Source organism: Ambystoma mexicanum, chromosome 5q (assembly GCF_040938575.1).
Source record: "Ambystoma mexicanum isolate Mex_15411 chromosome 5q, UKY_AmexF1_1, whole genome shotgun sequence".
NCBI classification, from domain to species: Eukaryota; Metazoa; Chordata; class Amphibia; order Caudata; family Ambystomatidae; genus Ambystoma; species Ambystoma mexicanum.
In genome coordinates, this window is record NC_090933.1 from 1,033,933,428 (window position 1) to 1,033,957,087 (window position 23,660).

General features: G+C 44.7%; 1 protein-coding gene across 2 annotated transcripts in view; it reads left to right on the forward strand.

The window, feature by feature from the left end:
* Positions 1-22,592, forward strand: part of UTP23 (UTP23 small subunit processome component) — a 71,533-nt gene extending 48,941 nt beyond the window's left edge. The window contains exons 2-3 of one of the 2 annotated variants that reach the window (XM_069621536.1): positions 9,188-9,374; positions 21,677-22,592. In XM_069621536.1, coding sequence (XP_069477637.1) covers positions 9,188-9,374; positions 21,677-22,081 — 592 coding nt within the window. In that variant the 3' untranslated portion in view covers positions 22,082-22,592. The remainder of the gene's footprint in view (positions 1-9,187; positions 9,375-21,676) is intronic. The other variant, XM_069621537.1, reaches the window with a different exon arrangement.
* The last annotated feature ends 1,068 nt before the right edge of the window (positions 22,593-23,660 follow it).

Sequence of the window (23,660 nt, forward strand, 5' to 3'; positions counted from 1 at the left end):
CTGGCTCTGCATGGACTGCCATGAATGGTTGTATTGGAGAGGAGGCATCCGCATCTCCCTGAAACACAATACCTGCATTAGTATGCTTTTCAATATTGGAAACACAACACACACTTGGGGTCGACGGCACAGGTACAAATAAAGAGATAACCGCAAATGATGCATTGTCCAAAAGAATCAAGGAAAATCTAAATATGATCACATTTCATCGACCTTTTTTAAACGATTCCTTTACATCTGCATCATCTAAATGAGATGTTGTGATTGTGGTGGAAGCTTCGTCGTCTCCCTGAAACACAGCACTTGCGTTAATAGAGAAGAAAGTATAGCAAATAGAATCACGTTATATGATCACGCATGATGGAGCTATCATTATCCATACCGCGTGCTGCTGAAGAATATCTATGGATGTTGCAAATGTAGTGCGCACTTCCGAAAGCTGTTGCGCCGATTTGTATACTTGAATGTCAGGCTCTGCATCAAGTGCAGGAGTTGACGCTCCATCAACTGCCTGAAACATAGTACTTGCATTAGTGAGGATTAAAATTGTGAAAACATAACACACACCTGGGGTCGACAGCACAGGTACATATCAACGGCTAACCACGAATGAAACATTGTGTAGAACAATCAAGCAACAAGAATTCCAGCTCTGATGATGACGCTCGATGGAGCTGTCAGTATCCATACCTCCTGCTGTTGAAGAACATCTAGAAATGTTGTAGATGTGGCGGACGCTTCAGCATCTCCCTGAAAGACAGTACTTGCATTAGTATGGATAACACTAATTATAACTGAAAACAAACACCAGTGGACGATAACTAAGGTGTATATCAATTGGAAAGCAGTAACCAAACATTCGGTAAAGTAATTACACAATAGGATAAAACTATTACTTGACATGCATAAAACAAGTATGTAGCGAATTAGCCTAGTAAGATTACCTGATAGAAGAAGTGGTTGATAACTGCGACCACGTCAAGGATGTAGAATGTTCTTGCTTCAGATTTGAAGGGATAGTCAAGAAGTTGTAAAGGTCAATTAATGATTGATAATGAAATTCCAATATTAAAAATAGCCATGTAAGCCGACAGAATAATTGAAAATGCTCAATACAGCAGAGTTCCCTGTCCCCATATATATATATATATATATATATATATATATATATATATATATATATATATATTGCGTTTGTGGGTTATGAAATCGAAAAAGAATATATTGATAAATGTCATTATTCAAAAAACTATACTCATATCAATATCGAAATCATTAAAAGGGATAGAACACCTACAATATCAATTAATCCATTCGGCTACCTACACACTACCGCAAGGCCTAAAGCTAAATCCGGACACTTGACTCACCGGTGGCGGAATGTGGACGAATAGAGTGGGAATAGCGTTTTCGCGCAATTTCCGTGTCGTTCGCCGTTTATTCTTCTTTGTTACCCAAGAAGTTGTGTCCATGTCCAAGGAAAAGTGCCGGCTGCAGATGCGGTATCGATCACCCCTCTTGTCCTGTAAGACTTGTTGGACTCTACTTTCCAGCTCATCCAGTGGATATCCGCAATGTCTGACCCATTCTCTTATTCGATCAACAGTTTTCGGGAATACATGCATTGTAGTGCCTTCAGATTTCGCATGGGTCTTCGAAGGGCAACCGCTAATCGAACAGGCAGGCATTGTTGATAAATCTGAAAAGTAAATATCAACATTATTATACAATCTTCAAGAATAAAGATTTGATACAAAAGTAAATGAATCATACAATGATCAATGCAAGGTTTGTTTTGGTCGCAGGAACTATACCAGTTCATTATGTGCGGCTTAGTATTTGCATAAGTTGCAGAAATGTATAATTGATGTGACTGAAATCTGAACATGTGACTCGTCCCTTGGATGTTCTGTCTTGCACGAGAAGGAAACATGCTTACATTATAGACTGGACCCCCGAAGGATGCAATTCAATGACAATAGACAAAGATGAAAATAAATTGATAGCATAGCAATGGAAATTCAAGTCAATAGCAATGAGACCAATGAACATAGCACTATTGGGTACTCTACTCGCAAATAGATAGAAATTTAAAAATCTGCGAAATATGACCAGGATACATGGCCTTGCCTTGACCAGCAAACAGTTGGATTCAGCAAGCAGAACAGTATGTTGCGGGAGAATAGGTGGCTGGCCACAGGTAGTGCACTGATGGGTATGCTCGAAGCGGTCACAGAAGTTCACGGATAGCACGACGAAGAGCAGATTAGCATAGATCACAGTGGTTCCCAGGTAGCACGTTCAGGAGTTGACTTGCAAAGCACAAAGATGTTCTCATGAGACATATCGAGTGGTTTTTAAAGTATTAGAAACTGGGGTGTGTTTGTGAATGAATGACGTATGTATGTCGTGGTATTAGGGGGGCGGCCTGCTTCAAGGGGAGGCCTGGCTGGAGACACGGGGTCTGAGGAGGCCATGTGACCGATGGCCCCTGGGTGTGGGACACCTTTTGAAGTGTACGTGTAGTTTGGCACCTTGGCCTTTCGCGCCCCTGACAGCCCCCCATGACAGCGCGCATCCACCGGCGCGAACCGCCTTTGATACAGGGGGGTGGGATGGATGGGCCTGGGGCGTGCAGATAAGGCACAGGAAGACTGCTGAATGGAGACACACTTATGTGGATTGCAAGGGGCGGCCTGCCCCAGGGGAGGCCTACCTGGAGACACGGGGTCTGAGGAGGCCATGTGACCGATGGCCCCTGGGTGTGGGACACCTTTTGAAGTGTACATGTAGTTTGGCACCTTGGCTTTCGCGCCCCTGACAGCCCCCATGCCAGCGCGCATCCACCGGCGCGAACCGCCTTTATATCAATATACAGTATATCGCCTTTATATCAATGATAGTACATCGTTGCTTATCAATAACAAATGCCACATACCGGAGATTCTTGTGAGCACAGACCCATACTTCAACCGGTGTATTATAGTGGTCAAGACCCTAAGGCCTGTATAATCCAATGGTAATTGTTAGTATAGATATATGTGTGACTTTTATAGAGACATAACCTACTGAAAGACTTTGAACAAGTGTTATTTAGTGCATGCATTATCGAGAATATGTTATTTTAGCTTAGATAGATAGTGACCAACCTGCTTCACAGCGACCAGACCTTCACCCATTCGGAGCGCAGATGTCTGGCGTCCATCCTTGAATGGAGACACACTTGATTCATTTAAAAAATCGACACAACTGTTGTTAAAATATATGTGGTGTTTTATTTTGTATCTTATTTTCATGACACAAAAATACAAGACTTTAAAGATTATACAGGTCAGGTTGCAGCACAGCGAGAGAAAATCCGCTGTCACTCGGGAACGTTTCTCTAATGGCACGAACGGCACAGGCGGGTATCACTCTTCGAACGCGGCGTCCAAGCCTCCCGTGAAGCCACCATGTAAAGGAACATTAGGCCACCAGCCTGTACCACCTGTGAAAAGGAATGAAACAAACTGTTTTAAATGACCAAGATAAGTTTAATAAACGTTTGTTGTCAATGACAATTCTTTTAACTAATGGCATTTTACACGGACAAATGCTATCTAGACAATGCACACTATTGAACGACTTACATGCGTTACAATGATATGTAGATGTAATTTTGGATATAGTAGAAGAACATGAAATAGGAGTGGCATGATAAGCAGAGTATACTTACTCGTTACTCGGATTACGAGGACTAACAGTTGCTCGAAGTTCGTGCATAAGCACCATCGTTATTCTCAATACGGCCCGTGTGAGGCAGGCTGCCCTGAAGTCTGGCAGCTCGGTGATGCATTGCGGTCGTGGCTCGCCTTCCGAAATGTAGGCCAGGCATCCCGAGTTTTCTCGGCAGCAGCAGTTCTCGTCCTCAGTTGGCATTAGCTCACACCGATTGCATGTACACCAGGTGGAGACGCCGTCCATTCGACTAGGCCCAGGCTCTTCATCTGTTGATTCGTCCTGCCAACTGCCGTCCGAATCCCCATCGTTTTCGCGTGCTTCCCTTTCCAGTAGTTCCTCCTCGGTATACTCGGGCTCGTACATGTAGGGCATTATTGTAGCCATTGTGTGTTAAACAAACTAAAATAATTTATAGCGGTGGTACTAGTATCTGTTCACACGGGCTACAAGCGGCGAAGGTAGCTGACCAGAGTACTGAAACGAGTCACAGAATACTCAAAGTAACACAGAGAGAGGAATGGAATCGAAAATCTGCTGCTGTGTGTTGTGAAACAGTCTGTTTATACTTATTGAGGAGAGAGGCGTCCTGCCATTTCCATGGCGACACGTCATTAGCTGAAGCGCAGCGAATGTTGACACGAGACGTGCTTTGGCATTGGGAAATGGGCGGTACGAGTCTGCTGATGACAGGCTCAGGGGCGGGGGAATTGCTTTAGTGCCGCAAAAGCAGGTCAGCCAGGGCGATCGGGGAAAAGATAGGATTATCAGAAAATGGCGGCTCCCTGGTGCTTGTTTTCGCGTGCGTTTAATGGACGAAAACTCGGGTAAGGTCCATAGGAAAGTTTTCTAAAATCGAGCCACTTAGGCTTAAGAAAACATGGCCGACCCGTAGGGACAAAAAAAATTTTTACTAGACCATGACTTTAATTTTCTTGTGTAAATGTGCTAGAACAAATTATTTGTAGACATCCTGCTGCAACTCGTGGGACTAATAGCTAGGACAAACTTGCAATTCGTTGCAAGTAACACCTCCCGAGATTCAAATAATAACCATAATGTAGTAACCTCCTGGAGCATTGATAGTAGTCCAGACACAGACCAGTTTAAGCCTCTTAAAAAGTCTGGGTAAGTGTTTGTATAGAGTATATACGGGCGGGTTCCAGTTATGCTTAAGTATATTACAGAGAGAGACCACTGTGACGATTCTGGAGTATTCACCCCTTCTAACCCAGGGGGAGCCACCCCCTGTGAGGCTAGGGAGGTGAGCCCACTACCCAAGACCCTCCCTAACGGTTTGGGCAAGTGGGGCTTGACTGGCAGTGACTCCCCCTTAGAGCAACCAAGTTATGGATTCTGGGTAATTGTAGAATGGGTTCCACTACATGGAATGGAGGTGCGGGCAGGATGCTGCCTGTATGGTTAATTGGGGACTTGAATGTAGCCACTTAATGATAGCTGGATGCATGCACCACCGACATTTTCAATTCGGATGTTTCAGAATTTGCCAAATGTACCATTTCTAGGCTTTCACTTGATTATAACTAATGCATTCATTCCCCTCACACTCTGTGCTTTGGAATTGGACAAAGGTGCCGCCACACTCATTCCTGCATCTGCTTTCACATACAACTCGAATGACACTTTGCACAACACTTCTGCCGTAAGAATGTAGCTACCTTTCACGAAATAAAATTCAAACTATAGCTACACACATAATTGACTATCCTCTTAGACACCCCTTCCCAGCAGCGTATATCCCCTAGTGTACCCATTTCCATCCATACTCAAGCCAATTAGACATGGGTGGCTAGGAGGTACTCGGCCAAGCACCCATAACCTTTAATGCTACTATGCACACATGCATACTCTAGCACCTCCTAACTTTCCCATACTTTGGACTTCGGTCCCTTTGATGGCGTTCAACCTACAGCGCGTTGAGACCAAACTCGTGGTGAAAGGTGCTATACAAATGACTAAATTAAATTCCCCTGCGGAACTCCCTTTAGAAGATGTTTTTTGCATATGAGACTGCCTTATATCATAAACAATGTGTCCCATTTTGGTGAGGACAATGCTGGCTCAAACAAGCCATGGGACGAAGAGGGGCATACCCCTTTAAGAACAAATCGATATGAAATTAGGACGAGGAAGCTCGAAAGTAGGCGAGAACAGTGTGCAGGGAAAGCCCTCTTGCATCAGAGCACCTTGGAGATGTGGAGCCAACCTGCAGCACTCTGGGAAGTTGAATAACCCCATCAGAGACACCACTGGGCTGAAGAGGCAGGTAGCGGGGAAACCGCTGTCCAAGCGGATGAGCAAGCAGCGTTCGAAGTGGTGGAGTTACCAGATGTCTTGTGGTGGGCTGGGCACCCTTAAAATGCCGAGACCAGCAGGGCTGAGAGCAGCAGCCGCTCTCGACGACTGCCGTACAGTGAAGTTGAGGCAAGCGAGAAACCACACTTGATAAACCAAAGTGAATGGTCTGTCGAGCAAGCGCTGAGCCCTGCAAGCGTAATCTGGGGAATGCAGATACCGGAGTATACTGGAGTGGCGAGAAGCCACCGGGAAGACTCATACTACTGAGTTAGTCATAGGTGTGATAAAGGAAGAGAAACCCAAGTCATTGAGACATCCGAGAAAATATTCAAGAATCATGAGTGATATGATGATATGGTAAGTCATTTATAACGCGCCTGTACACAAGTGTTTCTAGGCACGACAAGACAAGGAGTGGGAAACAGAAGGACAAACAACGATCTTACTTGTGTCATTCAGATCGCACAAGTGCAGAGAAGAGGGCAGAAGTGCCAAGGGGGGGGAGGGTGAGGAGAAGTGCAGGTGACTCAATAAGTGCTGCCAGACGGTGGCTCTTAAGTGCAAAGAGAAGGGACTGTAGGGTTACAGATACAGACCCTTAAGTGCTGAGGGAGCCCGGAGGAAGTGCAAGGGCAACTGGACATCAGGAGCCTGGGCCCGAGTTCAGGTCTGACCAGTGTGCGGAGCTATCGGGGACATTAGCAGGGGGGAGGAAGAAATAAAGTGAAAGCGAAAAGGAAGGTCTTGAGTTGCTTCCGGAACCAGAAGTGGTTCTGCTCAAGTTTGAGAGAGGCCAGGAGACTGTTCTAGAGGGAAGCTCCTGCTGAGGAAAGAGATCTGCTCCCCATTCTCTGCTTGGAAAAGTGAATTCAGAGAATTGGAGGTGGATGAGCGGAGAGAGCTCGAGAAGGAGGATGTTTAGGAAGGGAAAGTTGGAGGTAGTGCGGTCCCAGGCCCCAGAAAGCCTTGTGGACGATGCAAATGGTCTTGAATTTGATCCTTGCAGCCACAGGGAGCCAGTGCAGAGATTTCAGAGCTGGAGAGATGCGATCCCTGGGCTTGAGTCCAAGTACAATTCTTGCAGTCAGTTGTAAAGGTTGAAGAGTAGAGACAGAGATATTTAGAAAGAGGCTGTTGCAATAGTCCAGCCTGGAGAGGGCCAGGGCTCTAGACACATTGAGCTTCTGGGTTGGGGGGGGGGTTGTATTAACGCAGAGGAAAAATACTTTTGGGGTTAGAAGCACTACAGAAAGAACGCAAAGGAAGTTACTTGAAGACAAGCGGATAAGCCACTTAATAAAGAGTGATCAGGCCCATTGTGCAATAAAATTGAGTGAATTAAAACAAGACAAATAGGATATTTTAAAGCTTTCCCAAGAGTGGAAAAACCAAGTTTTATCAAAAGCTTGAACCATATATAATAAGAAGAGAAAGAAGGTGGAAAGCATATGTAGAAAACATTGAGAAGAGTCCTTTGAATTGGAGTCGAAGATATAGTGACTGTTGGAAGGAGTTACAGGAGCGTATAGATCAGATGTGTATTTCAAGAGATCACTCTAAAGCAGAGGTCTACAAACTGTGGGGCGCAGCCGCATTCCCGCGGGGACACGAGTCCCCAGCCTGAAATGTTAAAAATGGGCTGAGACAGCTATTAGTGGTAGAGATAGACGGAGGACATTTTCCTTATTGACTTCCTGACGACAGAGAAGCACCTTTTTAGTTTTGTTGGTGAGGCAGGGAACTACCCTATAGCGATCAGGAGAGTTGGGTCTGTTTTTTTTCCTTATTTAAATAATGCGTAAACATGTCCACCTTGTGTCCATATCCTTTTCTAACACACCACACCACCCATCGCCATCCTCAAGCGCTCCAGCTCTGGCCCTCATCCGACACATTCACGTTCAAGCACTCGTTCACATTTTCCTGAGCGGTCAGTCGCATCATGTACCAACATTCTGTCAGCATTCACAGAGGGCCAGCAGGACAGCACATCATTCATCAAGTTGCTACAAAATTTGCTACCTTGGAATGTACTGCTTAATCCGGCATTCTTGCATTTACTGCCACTCTGTCATCCTCGGAGGATAGCCCATGTCATCAGTGCTGTTGAGCATTGTGGATGGAAATCATGAACGTTTATTTTCTTGTGTAATAATCGGACAGGATGTGCCCTATTTCAGCTCTTTTCCCCCTAAGGTGTGGTGCTATTTTGTGTACATATTTCAGGTTTGGCTTCTGCAACAGACTTAAGACAGCCTTAGCAGAACAATCCAAAACGTAAAACACGAGTGATTTGGTCTGGTGGAGATTTATGAAGGGCAACTATACCCGTTTTCCTTCATAGAGGGGACTATTTGACTGGTTTTGGGTACAGAATACATTTCTTGGAAGGCTGTAAATATATGGTGTTGTATATTTGTAAAAGATGCATTTTAGCTTGTTAATGCTCTAATATATCTTATTTGCTTTATTTTAAATTTTTATGCTTAGTTTATAAAAAGTGATATGACTAATATGCAATTTGAAAAACAAAACACGAGTGAAACTGCTTTCTGTAGACCGGTGGGCAATATTTCAGGTTGGATGCAAATACTGAGGCATACAAAGTAATTTGACACCTCAATTCCACACATACACACCGCACACAATTTCTTAGTCGCCAAAAGTCAGTTATCACTAGACAAAGACTAGTTGAGAGTGTAAAGTTGGAGACCTGCATAGATGACTGAAGTCGGCCTTGTTAGTATTAATGAAAATCTGGTAAAACGATTTATTCTGAATGGCCTATTAGTGAGCCATTAAATATCTGTCCCTCAATTAAGCATTCTGTAGATGCGAGGCCACAGCCTGGGCCTAGCACTGTGTAATCACGATTACTAATCTGCAGCAGCCTGAGGCAGGCAATGACAAGTAGTGAATGGAGGGAAGTGGTGGTTCAGAGACCTGCCTCGAAATGCTCTTTTCAGTTATGCAGACTCGCATCCCTGAATCTCACAATCCAGCTTTCTGTAAATGTTTGCAGGCATGCCACTAGGGGATTTTTATTTTAAATTGTCAAATCCAATGAAAACTCTGTTAACTGTCAGACAAAATGAACTACAAACAGAAGGAAGATGGTGAATGAAGTAATCATTCTTGTTTTATTTTTTAGTTGTGTTCTGAAAGAGTTGGAGTCGTTGGGGAAAGAACTCTATGGAGCAAAAATAATCGCTCAGCGATTTCAAGTTCGACATTGTTCTCATTTTAAGAGTCCAGTTGGCGGATCGGCATGTCTTTTGTCAATGGTTGGAGATGGCAACCCCCATCATTACTTTGTTGCCACGCAGGTATTTTCTGAAGTATGCTTTACCCATCCACCACACATTTTGGGACACCAGCCTTCTATGTCGAATAACATTATAGGGATTTAAATTGGAATGCACAAGAGCAATATTTAGGTTTCCAGTCCATATGTATAAGGGATAGACTAAAACGCAAAGTAGAAATCTGTATTTACAGCAGAAGGATCTGTATTGAAAATGTCCATACGAATGATTCATGAATCTTAAGCATTAGAGAGATACAAGAGCAGGAAATTGTGATGTATTAAATTGTAGCCCACAGACTTTTACACTGCCAATTAATATTTATTTTGCCTGAATAAACCAGAGAAGTCCATCGTACTCATGAATTTGATATTTTCAAAGACCATTTATTTTCCAGAAGAGTATTATAGAATAATGGATAATGCAACATAAAGGACCAGGTTGGCAATCAAGAATAAGGCGTTTAAACAAACGGTTAAGCCAAATGATGACGCAACATAATTGTTGGATAAGATGTTTAAATGTATGATACATCTTCCTGACCTGTGTCAACCCCAGAACATTTTGCTTGGACTTGTAAGTATTTTACCTTGTCCCTAGGTGAAGGGGAATCTCCCCCCCCCCCCCCCCCTCACCTGGTCTTTTACTCTTTTTATGGGTGACCTTTTTATGTCTCTCCATAGTGAATGGTTGGAGTTATAGCTTCCTATAACCTTTGGGCTTAGGCTGGAGTGCCCCTTTGGGCGGGCCCCCCCTGTTATTTTCTCTTTCATGTACTTGTGTGAACTACAGTTACCAAGTAGTAAAGATGTATTTTCATCCCCTTTACATTTTGTATAAGTGAGTCAGCACCCACCCAACCCTTATGTGGCATGCTGGAGGGATACAATGTATCCCTTTTCTTACTAACCTGGTAACATTTTGTTACAATTGCGAGTTTACATGAATGGCTGGTAGCAGTGGTTTTACCTTTTGACTTTTAGTATTTATTACTCGCAGTATGTTAATTCAGCCTGTTAAGCACAGAAGGGCCACCATTTTGCTAAAATGGTGAGCTCATTCTTATTTCGCAATTTCTTGCATTCTTGCTGTTTCTGAGGTCCTCCCCTGCCATTCTAGGTGGGGACCACCTCAGTGGAAGTTTTCTCTTCAGCGGGAATCCTTTGGATTCCCTGCCCAGGTTCAAGAGTTCCTGAGAAGGCAGCAAGCGAGGGAGGAGTCCAAAATTCTGCAGCCCTTTGTCTTTCACCTTGCCTGATAGGAACCCAACTCCCGTGGGGATCGGGGGGCGGGGGTTTGGCTTTCCTGATTGGACAGCCAGACCGTACCTTGCTGCAAAATGCAGGGAGAGAATGGGGAAGTTGTGCTGTAGTTCCTGTTAAATACTCCGAACCTAGAAGCTGCTGACAAGTCGACCACTGGAGTTGAAACCCAAGCGGAAGATGAATAAACTAAGGCCGTAGCAATATCCAGCGACCAAAGAGCCTGTGTACCTGGAGCCTGCTGTTACCCTTCCTTCCAATCGACCTGGGCGGGCCGAACGCAATGGCTCCTACCAGGAGGCTGATGAAATCCACCAGTCTATAGAAGACCTGCATTTTGAGCCATCCAGCGACGTGCTGCGACCTTGCTGGGCTCCAATACCCCAATACCCTGGGACCTCGAGCCATTGCGCAGTGCATGGTCTTCGAAGTCCGAATCCATCCAAAAACCTGGTGGCCTCCTCCTGGCACTCCAGAGACATGATGTGAATCCCTGAAGTACCCTCATCAGAATGCAGGACTGAGAGAGACACGAGAATCCGACTGGCGAAATGTGTTCTTCATTTGGCTGCTGAAAAGGGTGCCAAAATCACAGAGCCGCATCCAACCAGGAATAAACCCTTGCCTGGTGTCTTCCCTATTGATACCTGCTGCAAATTTCCTTCCAGTGTCCTGTCTTCAGTTTTCACAACACGGAAGTCATTGACTGGGTATTTGGCTGCAGATCCCGAAGACGTCATGCTGCAAACTCTTCTTTCGTGCTGAGTTACTGTATTGGCTGGGGTATTACTCACCTTCAGCCTTTTGTGAATCCTGTGTAGCATTGGGGCGTTTCATGTGATTGGGAGTCCTCTCATCCAGTTCACCCAGGCCCACTGCTGGAATCCTCCTGGGTTTTACCTACCTTGAATAACATTGGGTCGTTCTCAAAGTGTACCATTGGGTTTTGCTTTCCCTGGTCTGCTTTATACAGATTATAAAACAGTATTGGGTTTATACATACCTTTACGTTGCTGGTAGCTCCTTTAAAATGTATATAGTTCTTAATACCCTTGAATAGCTGTGTGCTATTTTGAATAAGTGTCTGTGGTTTAGCTGATGTTGGTCTGGCTGGTGCAATCCTAAAATAGTATAAAGAGTTTTTGCTTACCTTAGTCTCTGTTCTACTGATTTAAAAAGCAACTGTAATAGTTTATTACAATATGAGCCATTACTCACCTAGTATAACTGAGGGTTATCCTGAATGTAGTTATAGGTTCATACTGTTCCATCAATTTGTGTTCCGCTATTCAGAAATGTATCCTGGTAACCGAGTTGGTTTACTAGGTGATTCTTTAAGTGTCACTGCATGACTGACTGGGTCTACTACTCTTGTATTACTAACTTTATTCAAAAAGTATATGGAAACTGGTTTTAGTCCCCAAGAATAGCTGATTGCATTCTGAATGTGTTAAAGGTTTACCTAACCTTAAACTGCTGACTGCCATTCTTAACAAGGTAATACTTTGGAATGTATCCCTTAAGTATTGAGTTGGTTTGTAAAACTGTGTTTATATATAATGTTGAGGGTACTTATTTTCCCAAGATTCCTCTTGGCTGACTTGTATTTAAATAAACCATTTATTTGTACAATACATAGTGTTTGTGTTTCTTTGGACCATATGTATGCTACAATGTCTTTGTACCAAGCTACAGCCCTCTCTCCCTCCTAAGATCAGCCTGGCTGCTCTGTCTACGCTACCAAATACTCAGGTGGTACTGCTTTATAAGAAGTGTGGAGTTTTGTACTGTCTCAGTGGTTTTGTTTTACTAAACGTTTTACTGCCCTAACAATAAATAAAGGCCTTTTCCAGTGGAGGAGTTCGCACCATGGTCTAGTTATCACATTGGTTATCAGGAGCCCCAACACCCCCTCTTTTTTCAGGACCTAAAAGGATCCCCCTTGGCAACAAGATGAGCTGGGGCAAAGCTCTGTTAATGTTTAGCTCGGAGGACTGCCTAGAGGTTATGGGAAAACTTAAGATTGCAAATACCTAAGCAAAACAGTGCAAGGTCCTGGGATAAAGTCTAAGTAGCTTTCTTAATCTAAAGGACCAGAGGTCTTCAGTCTGTCTCTAAATTAAAACCTATCTTAAAGCGATGGAGTTGGGACGTGCATCTCTGCTTTGTAAACAAACCCTGGTTCCCAAGCGTCGACACGGGATGATTGGGCGACTTGAGCATAAAAGTGCCCCTGCACAGTCCTTTTCCTAGATGTCTGTGAGACGTGATGTCTGTAGTTCAGGCTTGTCCTGGTGATTGGTTTATCACGAAGGACGTGGCAACCGCATCCAATGAAGCCTTCCACAGCCTTGCCTCGGTGGTGTTTACTGGTCTGTCGGCTGTATTAATTCAGACCCTTACACTTGTTCATCTGGTTAGAATTTAAGTGCTCTCTACCTAGCTAATCGCTCTCTCGCTTTTCTGATCTAATAAGCCTTCTTTAATTAGCTGGTGGTTTTGCTGTTCCACCAGTGTCTGCATGATTGCTTTCAGCTACCTTACTTTTTCTGTCAAGTTACTTTCCACAGTAGTTCATTGTTTGTGAGCACTGAAGCAAATGTTTGCACACGTATTTTACACCTCAGCCCCAGCCTCCCTCCAGCTATGGCTCCACTTATCTATCACTCTTCCTGTAACAGGCTCATAGCTTGGCCCTTTTCGCAAGCGTGCACTGCTGCACCTTTCTTTGTAGGCTGCAATAGCATTCACCCGCTTGAATTCCTAAAGCACTGTTCTATCACTACTAGAGTGCCACACAGAGGTTTTCCTCCCTTCCTTTATAAGCTAGTTGACCGATTGGATTAAGTCAGGCCCCAATGGGCTAGGTCCATTTCTTGCCCGGTATTGTCGTTCTTCATTGGTCCATCCTATGCAGGTCTACCTCCTCCCCAATTTTACCTTTTTCTTTGCACAGATGTGGCCCCTTTCTCCAATCAAGTTTCATGCCTGACATAGCATTTGCTGCAAACCCACAAGCTGAGGCTACAAATAGGGGAGCCACCATCTTGGGAGTCTGGTCCCAATATGACATCTACCTGGTCACTTGCGACTTCCCTGTTAATTTTCAGGGCACACTAAATTGGCGATTCGTGGCTCCCAAACAAGCGCCACTGAAATCTCTTTGCTACCTCCAGTCTGCGAGGTAGTGGTGTGGATAGTGCCTTCGGCTGTGGACATCTTTTCACAGAGGGCTTGGATAGGCTCCTCCTTCCTCTCTCAGCGACCTCTTGGGTGTCCGATTCTGGCCTCCTGGGAGTCTCTTCCCACTGGGTACCATATCCAGCAGTGGCATTACTGAGCGGGTGTCTCTTCTGGGCCCGCAAAGCACCCAAATCCTCTCTCATTGCCATAAAACAGGTGACATCACGCTTAATGGAGCAACCCCCAACTTGCTGTGCCTCACCAGAGCTGCCGAAGCCCAATTCCAGGGATCCTGTGACCACTGACGAGTGTGTTATCTTGCAAAGTCCGAATCCGGCCGAATCTTCGTGGGCATCCAGAGGACCCTGTAGCAGCAGGAAATCTTGATCCAGAGTCCCCTCGCCAGAGTCAAGGACCAGAGCTTCATTGGTGCCAAAACACTGAGGTGTGGCTGAAACAAAGGAAATCCATTGCTGGGGAGTCTCTCTCCCGAGTACTGCTGCAGGAGTCCGCCATATGTCCTCCCTTTCGTCACCACGACCAAGGTCCAGGAACAAGGGTCTGGCAAGCTGTAGCAAGGAGGAATCCAGCTGGAACATTTTTTCTTCGAATCACTGTACTGTGGTGCTTGGGGTATTCACCTTTTTGCCATAGGTTTTGCCTCCTGCATTGGGAAGTGCTTTTTGGAGTTATCTCAACCCTCCTGCACTGACCGAACAGCTTGTGCTCTCTACAAAGTAGCTCACTTGAGTTACAGGGATTTCTTCTGAACTTACTAACTTTGTCAAGACTTTATCTAAGAAGAAGTGCATCAGAACTATTGACTTTGGCTGTCCTGGCTACCTAAAAGCACTCTTCTGAACCTACTAGCTTAGGTCATACTTGTTCCCTCATAGGTTTTAATTGTTGATACTATTATTGCTGGGATACATGCTTGCCTGGCTCCCTTTGGGAGATTGTAATTTTTTACAAACTGTTGAAGTATGTTCTAAATCTTATTCTAACCTTTTGTTCCTTTAACAACTCAATAACTGAATTGGTAAGTGCAATACTGACCTTTACTGAAGTCACTCTGTGTGTTGGAACATGTGTTAGCATAGGAAAAGACTTTAACAACTTTTATTGTCTTTTAAACACGGAATCCTAACTTTGAATGATATATGAATTTAATGTTACTAGTAGAGAAAGCTTTTTCAAGTGCTGATTTAAACCTTGTGTGTATTATAAATATGTATATATGTGTAAGTGTTACTTGGCTACTTGTACTTACTGATTTCAATTTTACGGCTCACATTACCCCTCTTAGAATAAGCCTGGCTGCTCAGTCACACTACCAACGTGCGTTAAAAGCCTGTATTTAAAAAGTGGGTTACCTAATACCAAGCAGATAAGCCTTGTGTAGTCCCACACCCTCCTTCTGTTCCTTTCCTCCTTTCTCCCCTGATGAGGTCGCTAGACAAGTCCGATCTATGAAAGCCTCGTCAAAACAGATTCATCCCTGTTCCTCTAAAACCGTCAAGGACCACATTGACATCCTCGCTCCAGCCCTTGCCGATTTTTGCAACCATTCCTTTGCCTCAGGATCCTTCCCTTCCCCTCTGAAGCACTCCCTTGTGCATCCTCTTCTCAAGAAACCCACAGCTGATCCTTCTTGTCCAGCTAACTTTCGTCCAATCTCCATTACTGCCTGTCTGGGCAAACCTCTGGAAAAGCTGGCTGTCACGGTTCCAAAGTCCAGGTGTAGGAGTGGCATGAACCAACTACCCCCACTACAGTCTGGGTACCTGCAAGTCTATGCTCACACAGGCCTCCGAGACCCCAGCAGGGAAAGAGGGTTAGGATATCGTTGGTTGGATGGGTCTCGAACAGTGGGTAACCGTATAGAGGGTTAGGAAAGGGAAAGTGGACAGGCAAGGGAACACATGGGGGAAAAACAAAAGTCACAACAATATATTTACATACTATTCCCCCACATACACACAGTGCAGTACAATAACTTTTGATGCAAAAGGCACTTAGCTCTGTGGTTGAGTGCTGGCCTCCTGCCTGCGCACTCTCAGGTCCGGAACTCTGAGCAGTTCGAATGCTGCAAGAGAGTTTAGTATTAGTGGCCTGTGTTAACTAACAAAGGCGAAATACAACCTACACAAAACCACCTTGAGTTTGGTTAGTGCTAGCACATGCACATTACACCTAGCTGGTTAATCTGCTCTCTGAGCTTAATGGTGCCCAACTAAAGGGTTGTTCAGAACATGCGGCTCAAGTTCGCAGCACGTGGCTTAAGGGAATAAGATCCTTCGTGCCCTAATATCAAGCACTACGTGCTGCCAAAGTGTGCCGCACGTGGCTATGGGCTCCCCGTGCTGCCAAAGTGTGCCGCACGTGGCTGAAGACTGGTTGGTAACCAAGCGCTGCGCGCATTAGTCAGTGAAGCATGCGAGCCTAAATCACGTTGGTTAAATGCTATGGAGCCGATAGGCACTTAGCTTTTCCCTTTAGCAGGGGACGTAGAATAGACGGGCGGTGCTCCCTGCGCGTGCCCCATAGAGGAGTGGTAGTTCCTATGCGTCCCCGCTTCTTCCGCGCTTTCCCCCGTAGCTGCGTTTGTAATTCCCAAGTTGGGTTGGGTCGCTAGGGCTTTGCTGTACTTATCTTGTATATGCGAGGGGCCGGAATGGTGATTCCTTGGAGCGTGGCCCCTCGCGTGATCCCCGTCAGCAGGAGCTCTGGAGGATGCATCCATTCTGGTCGGGAGCTTTAGCACAAGCCCCGAGCCTTCGTTCTTCACGCGTGCGCGAGCCCCTCCCAACTTGGGAGTGGAAAAGTAGTTCCCGGCCCGGAGGCTGCTGGGAGTTGTGGTCCGGAGGGCCTTTTGTCTGCAAAGGGGACAGATAAGTCTCCTATAAGGCTGGATGCTGTTCCCTTGGGTTTGTCTTGTTTTGTGGTTGATCTTTCTACGTCTGGGGCCCCTCTTTGAGCCCTGGTTCCCCCTTCTAACGCCCTGCACCCTGACACTGGCCATCTCTCAGCTTAACCTTCATTCTGATTCTGTTGGCTGTCTCCATGATCACCAGTCTGGCTTCAGAGTGGCCAGAAGCATGGAAACTGCTCTCCTGAACATCTGTGAAGATCTGCTCTCCAACCTTGACTATAGCATTCCCTCCGTCCTCATCCTACTCGATCTCTCTTCTGCCTTTGACACGGTCAACCATACCATCCTGCTCAACTATCTCTGTGATAACCTGAGTATCACTGATCAGGCTCTGGCGTGGCTGACCACCTTCCTCTCCGATCTACCCTCCCAGGTTCAACTGGGGTCTTTCCTATCATCTATCTTCCTCTCTACATGTGGTGTTCCCCAGGGGTCTAACCTCTCTCCCTGGATTTTCAACCAATACCTGGCAACTCTCGCCCACTGCATTGCCATTTTCTGCTCAAATTTCCAGTGCTACGCTGACGACACTCGACTCATTTTCAGGTTGCCCTCGGCCACCTCCTCGCCCTCTCCCATCTCTGATTGCCTAACTGCCATTCAAGATTGGTGTGCCACCAATGATCTTTGTCTGAATGCCAGCAAGACAGAGATCCTCCTCACTGGCACACCTTCACCATCCTTTCCCCTCTCTCTCTCTGTCCAGCCTCTTAGCCCTCCTCCTACCCCCGCCTGCAAGGCTAAGAACCTCAGGGTCATCTTTGACTCCACACTTTCCTTCTCTGCCCACATCTCTGAGGTCTCTAAAAAGTCAAACTTTCTACTTCACCTCCTCAGAGGTACTCTGCCTTTCCTCTCCTTCCCCCAGAAGCTCACTGTCTCCCAAGCTCTGGTTCTCTCTAAGTTTGACTATTGGAACAGCCTCTTTTTCAAATCTACCTCCCTTTATTCTCCGCCCTCTGCAACTAATCCAGAACAGGACTGTGAGACTTATCCTTGGCCTGGGATTGTATCTCTGCAGCTCTGAAATCTCTCAATTGTCTCCCAGTGGATGCAAGGATTAAATTCAAAACCCCCTGCTTTGTCCACAAGGCTTTCTGGGCCCTGGGTCCAAAATACCTTCAGCTATCCCTCCGCAAATACCTCCCCTCTCGAGCTCTTCGCTCCTGTACCTCTAACTCCCTCAGGGTCAGTTGTTTTTCAAAGAAACAAGCTGGGGGTAGAACTGTTTTTGGCTGGGGCCTCCCTCTGGAACAGCCTCCCTGCCACTCTAAAACTTGAGGAGAACCAGAGTCCGAAAGCACCTCAAGACCTTCCTCTTTGCTTCTGCCTTTGCTCCCCCTCTCCCCTGCTGATCTGCTCTCTTGGCACTATGCACCTGGCCACCCTCTGTCCCCTGGGCCCAGGTAACTGCTCACCCTGCCACCCTCCTGTACAGCCTCCTGGCCAACCCTTGCACTGTGGACTGTATCTGTACCCATAGAGGCCCCGCAACCCCCTTTTTCTTCTTTTTCTGCACTTATCAGATTTACTCAGTTGTTTACCACTGTTTATTGCCTCCATTATCTATTTATTTGTTTATTATTATTTATCAGTTCTCCTCTGCTCCGCACTTTCCACGTTCCCTCTTTCCTTTTCCCATGCATTTGCACATTCTCAATGAAACTGGGCCTAATAAGATTGCTATTTGTTCTCCCCTGTTCCCCTCCCTTGCTGCGCTCTGAAACACTTGTGTACGAGCGCAATACAAATAAACTGTCATATCAGTTGGACTGCATTAATTCGTACCCAACACAGGCTAACAGCAAGTCAGGGGAAGCAAGACCCAATTGGGGACACTCATATATTTGTGTATCCTAACAGGAATAGTACAGCGGAACCAACCACATTACTTTTGGGAAGAGGGGGACCCAATTCACAGGCGAGTAAATTAACCTATCTATTTTCTTTTAGAATGGCGGGACAGTTTTAAGGAAAGTAAGACTTTGGGTACACTTATTCAGAATGGCACACATCTATTCCAGGTAGGTGAAACCTATATATGATTTTCAGAATGGTAGAACATATCTTGGGTAAATAAGTGACAGAAGGCATTCAAGGTAATTAAGAACTTTTGTAACTGTTCACTCTCAGAGATAGTTACCAGATACAGTTTCCAACTAACTCTTTTACAAGTAAGTAAACCTTTCAACAGTTGTTTTACTTTTCAAGGAAGACCCCTTTTAAGTATCCAGCCCTTCCCAATTCTATGACGCGAGTTCTCGGAGGCAGAAGAGGGACCGTAGTGTTCTAGGGGTCAACTGTAGGCAGGGCGAGATAGGGCTCTGTTGCAGGTAGTGTCAGGCTTCCATAGGAAGACTGTTCAAACAAGTAGGTATTCTACTTTCAAAGTGAGTTGAAGGTCCAGGGACTTCAGAGATGACACCCTAGGAGGATTCCAGCAGGGGCCTGGGTGAACTGGACGGGGGGGACTACCAATCACAGGAAACGCCATGCCTCAAAGCTGCACAGGCATCACAAGAGACTTATGGGAAGTAATACCCAAGCCAACCAAGTACCTCGACACAGAAGAAGAGTTTTCAGCAGAAGGACATCAGGATCTGCAGCCAAAAACCCAGGTGCTGAATGCCTTGTCATGAAGACAGAAGACTGGACCCTGGATGGCCTTTTTCAGCAAGGATCGATGCAGAAGGCTCCAGGCAAGAGTTTCTTCGTGTCTGGATGTGGTTCTGTGGTTTTGGTGCCCTTTTCAGGAGCCATAAGAAGACTATCCCATCGCTGGTCGGATTGTCGTTGCTGGCAAGATCCAGCACTCTGGTGAGGGGACTTTTCAGACTCGATTCATGTCTCTGGAGGTCCAGCAGGATGCCCACAAAGTATCAGCAAGATTCAGAAGACTGTGCACCGCACAGTGGTCCGAGGTCCCAGGGTAATGCAGCCCACAAGGTCACAGAACGACGTGGGATGGCTCAAAATGCAGGTCTTCTTGAATCTAGTGGGTATCACCAGGCTCTGGATCAGGGCTGTTGTTTTCGGAGTCCCTCCCCGGGTCGATCGGAAGAAAGGGTATCAGCAGGCTATGGGGACACAGCAGGCTCTCCGGTCATTGGAAATCGTCTCGGCCGTGTTTTCTTAATCATCCTCTTCGGTTTTGGTGGTCGACTACTTCTTCAGTTTCCAGGATCAGACTTTTATGCAAGAACCCAGCCGCAAACAGACTTGCAAAATCAAACATGGAGGGGGGGGGCGAATAGGGGGATAGAGGGGGGTTGGCAGTCCTGTCAGGACAGCCAGCCTTGCAGTTTGAACTGGATTCTTGCAATCAGGCTGCAGAGTTTTGTACTCCTCCCTCTCTTCCTGTTTTCAGACACTCTGGAGCCTGGGCGGGGAATCCACAAAATTCCTGCCGAAGACAAAATTTACACACAGGATTTTCCCACCCTGGATGTCAGGGGAAGGAATAAGGAACACTGAAATGGTGAAAAAAGAAGACCGGGCCATTTTGATGAAATGAGCAACCATTGGTTCCTTTTTGGCAACAGCCCGCGGTAAAGGTGCACCGAATTAGTTAAAGGTTCACTGCCACCAGCCATTAAAGGTAAGTTTGTCCTTGTAACATGAATGTTACATTTAGAATGAGAAAGGGGATACGCAGTATCTCCCCAGCACTCCACATAAGGTGGAGGGTGCTGGTCATACCCAATAAAATGTAAAAGGGATCCAAAGATCCTGCCTACCCATGAGAGCTGTAGTTCACACAAGGTTAGCCAGAGAAAGAAAGGGAGCGCCAAGGGCAATCCAGCAACAATAGGCCGTATGTGCCAAAAGTTGTCAAAGACGATCAAATTAAAAAAACTATGGAGATTCATAAAACATTGACTGAGTGTGGAAAAAGTTTCCACTCACTGAGGTGTACGGAAATGTAGTCCATTAGTCAAGCAAAAAGTTCTGGGGTTGACACAGGTCGGGAAGCTTTCATTGCTATGAAAATCTTACCTAACATTCCTCTCGTCACAAAAGCAAAGTTAAATATAAAAAAATCTCTTGAAACAAATAAAAAGTTTAGGGGACTAACAAAGGGGGTCTTTGCAATCCCAAGAATGGAATTCTGTCGCAACAATCCAGCTTTTAATCCGTGTCTGTTTCTTGCTCTTTTGAGTTTGACCCAAGTGCCTGGTCCTGTGAAGACCCACATGTAAAATCACTATAGTAATCTCAATCGGATCGGTAAGGTTTTTAACATTTTGTTTGAGGCTTTTAAAAAAAACCTTTTTTTATTAGTAAGGCTCTTTAAAGGCAAGGAATATACCTAGGATGAGAACTATTACATAGAAGTAACTGTCCTTATTACACAGTGACCCCGAGTTGATGGAAGAGAAGAAATGTTCCACGCTCAAATCTAAGATGGTTACTTTCACTGGGGTAGGCTTGAATTAAAAAGCAAATGTTACATAGTTCTAAATACATTCAACGTTTGCAGTGTGCAAAGGGGCCCACTAGCTACTGCATCCGTGACAAATCTTCAGAAAATATCCTTGCTGTTGTCGTTTGAACTTGATGCTGTTGCCATAGATGCCAAAGTGCACCATCAAAGGACATGAACTTGAGGTCTAGCTTTTATGTCTTAATCAGATGGTGGCTAGAACCTGGTTTCTACTAGATCAGCAAATGTTCCTAGATTTCTCAGACTAGGAAATAGTGTTTATTCTCATTGTTGTACCTGTGGATAAACAGAACCCTACTTAACGGCACAAACCCTGGGAGAATAACTTTTAATTTTGTGCTAAACTGCAATCTGGCAACACCCTTAATTTACTTTCTGAAAGCAAATTCTCTTTCGTGGGACAAACCATTTTGTTTCTCTGATTGTGATATCTCTTAAATGTAGTTCGCTTTGAAATGTAGACATTGTACCACCTGGGAAGAATACTGATTCTTGTCATTTCTGTTTTTAACAGGATCAAGAGCTGGCAGAAAAAACAAAAAAAAAGGCTGGTATTCCCCTTCTCTTCATCATTCAGAACACTATTGTGCTAGACAAACCTTCTCCTAAGTCCCTGGCTTTCGTTGTATCAATGCAGATGAATCAGCTTGTCCCTGTGCACCAGCAAAAAAGCATTAAAATGCTCAAAGAAGAACAGGGGCTATCGACAGACTCGACCCGCAGGGGGAAAAAACGCAAGCAAATGAGTGGTCCTAATCCTCTTAGCTGCCAGAAGAAGAAAAAGAAAAAAGGACCAACCGCGCCAAAACCCATAACACCACCCCTTGATGGAAAGCAAAAGCGGAAACGCAAACGGTCCAGATCCGCTGGGAATACTATTTCTACACAGTTAATGAGGACTACTGTCAGTTTGAACTGAGCAGAAAACCGTTTCTAATTATTGTTTTTTGTTGTTGAAAATTCTCTTTTAATTAAAGTAGCAATCATATTTTGGACACTTTTTTTAAACATCCAAAATACATTGTTCTGGCTTGGTATGGAAAAACATTGAGAGGGAGAAAACACCCTGTATTCATGCACATTTATAATGTGTGGTATTTTTGTATTGCCATCATTGCAAAAAATATGGCGTTAATGCAATATCCTGGAATTAAATAGACTTTATAGAGGCATTCATACTTTTTAATGTACCAGTGACAGTAGCACGCTGATGTCTGCTTCTTTGCTTAAGCTTTCTTTTTTTCTTTAAATAGAGGGCGGTATTCTAGCTACTAATTAACTAAATTAGCTATAAGATTGGCGTGTGCTTTCAATTGATCCAGTAAAATGTATCCCCATCTGTGCAGAATGTTCCCATTGGAAACGTTTGTGACTTTGTATATTAATTTGCGACCTCTACCTATCAAAACAAAGATTTATTTATATACCTATGGGTGTTGCTTGTATTTTGGATTATTTGAGTTAGATGAGATTCCATGGTTTATTGTACCCATTTTTATAATTCTTATAACGTTAATTCTTCCCCTATTCCTTATTCATTTACCAATGTCATGTCTAAATTGTTGTCACAGCTAATATATTTTTGTTTGTGAATGAAAAGGTTGAGGGGATGGAGTTTGGAATCAGCCTTCCGCAATTTTCAATACTGGCAGCCAAACTAGAAATGTTACTTGGAGAGAGGCTCAAACAAGCTGGAGATATCTCTGTGTGATTAACTGAATGTCTGAGATGGATGTGATTAGAGCAGATGTGCAGGTCTTCAGAATGTGCACCCACCTGGAAACCAGGTTTGTGGACAATTTCATTCTATAGTTCTCGCTGGTCAATCCTTGAGTCCAAATGAGAACAGGCCCCCCATGAGGGAAACGCATCATACGATCGATTTTAATGAAATGCACAAATCACAGTTAGCCTAGCTGTCCCATTTTCAATAATCAAACTCAAACAGCAAGTGTCCGACTCTGCTCCAAGACATTAATCTATGAGAACGCTCGGCTGTCTCCCCATGACAAATGTAATATTTAGGGATGTTACTATTGACAGTTAATTAGTGCTGAGGCATTTGATTTTTATATTGTTTTTACTATCTAACCTCTTACCACTTTGGTCAACAAGGAAGCCTACATTAGGATTCTGGTCTTCTGATCCCAAAGCCAGCAACTTGGCGCTTCCCAACATGAACTCCATTTTCTCTCCCTGTCTTTTTTCACATAGAACTTCATACTGGCATGTGAGTGGTAGAATCCTAAGCATACCCATAATTTTCAGATAAGAACGCTCACTTTGATGGAGAAAGATATTTGCCCAAAATTACGCATTTTTGGTTAAGTATATAAACCAATATTGGAATTGGTCCTATTCAAACTTATTGTGGTCAGGTAAGAGACTTTGCACAAGTGACTCCTCACAGGAAGACGCATCAAATGATCTTCGGCTAGAATGACGGGCAAGTGTTTGCTTTAAAAAAATGTATTTATTAGAAACCCTACCAAAGACTA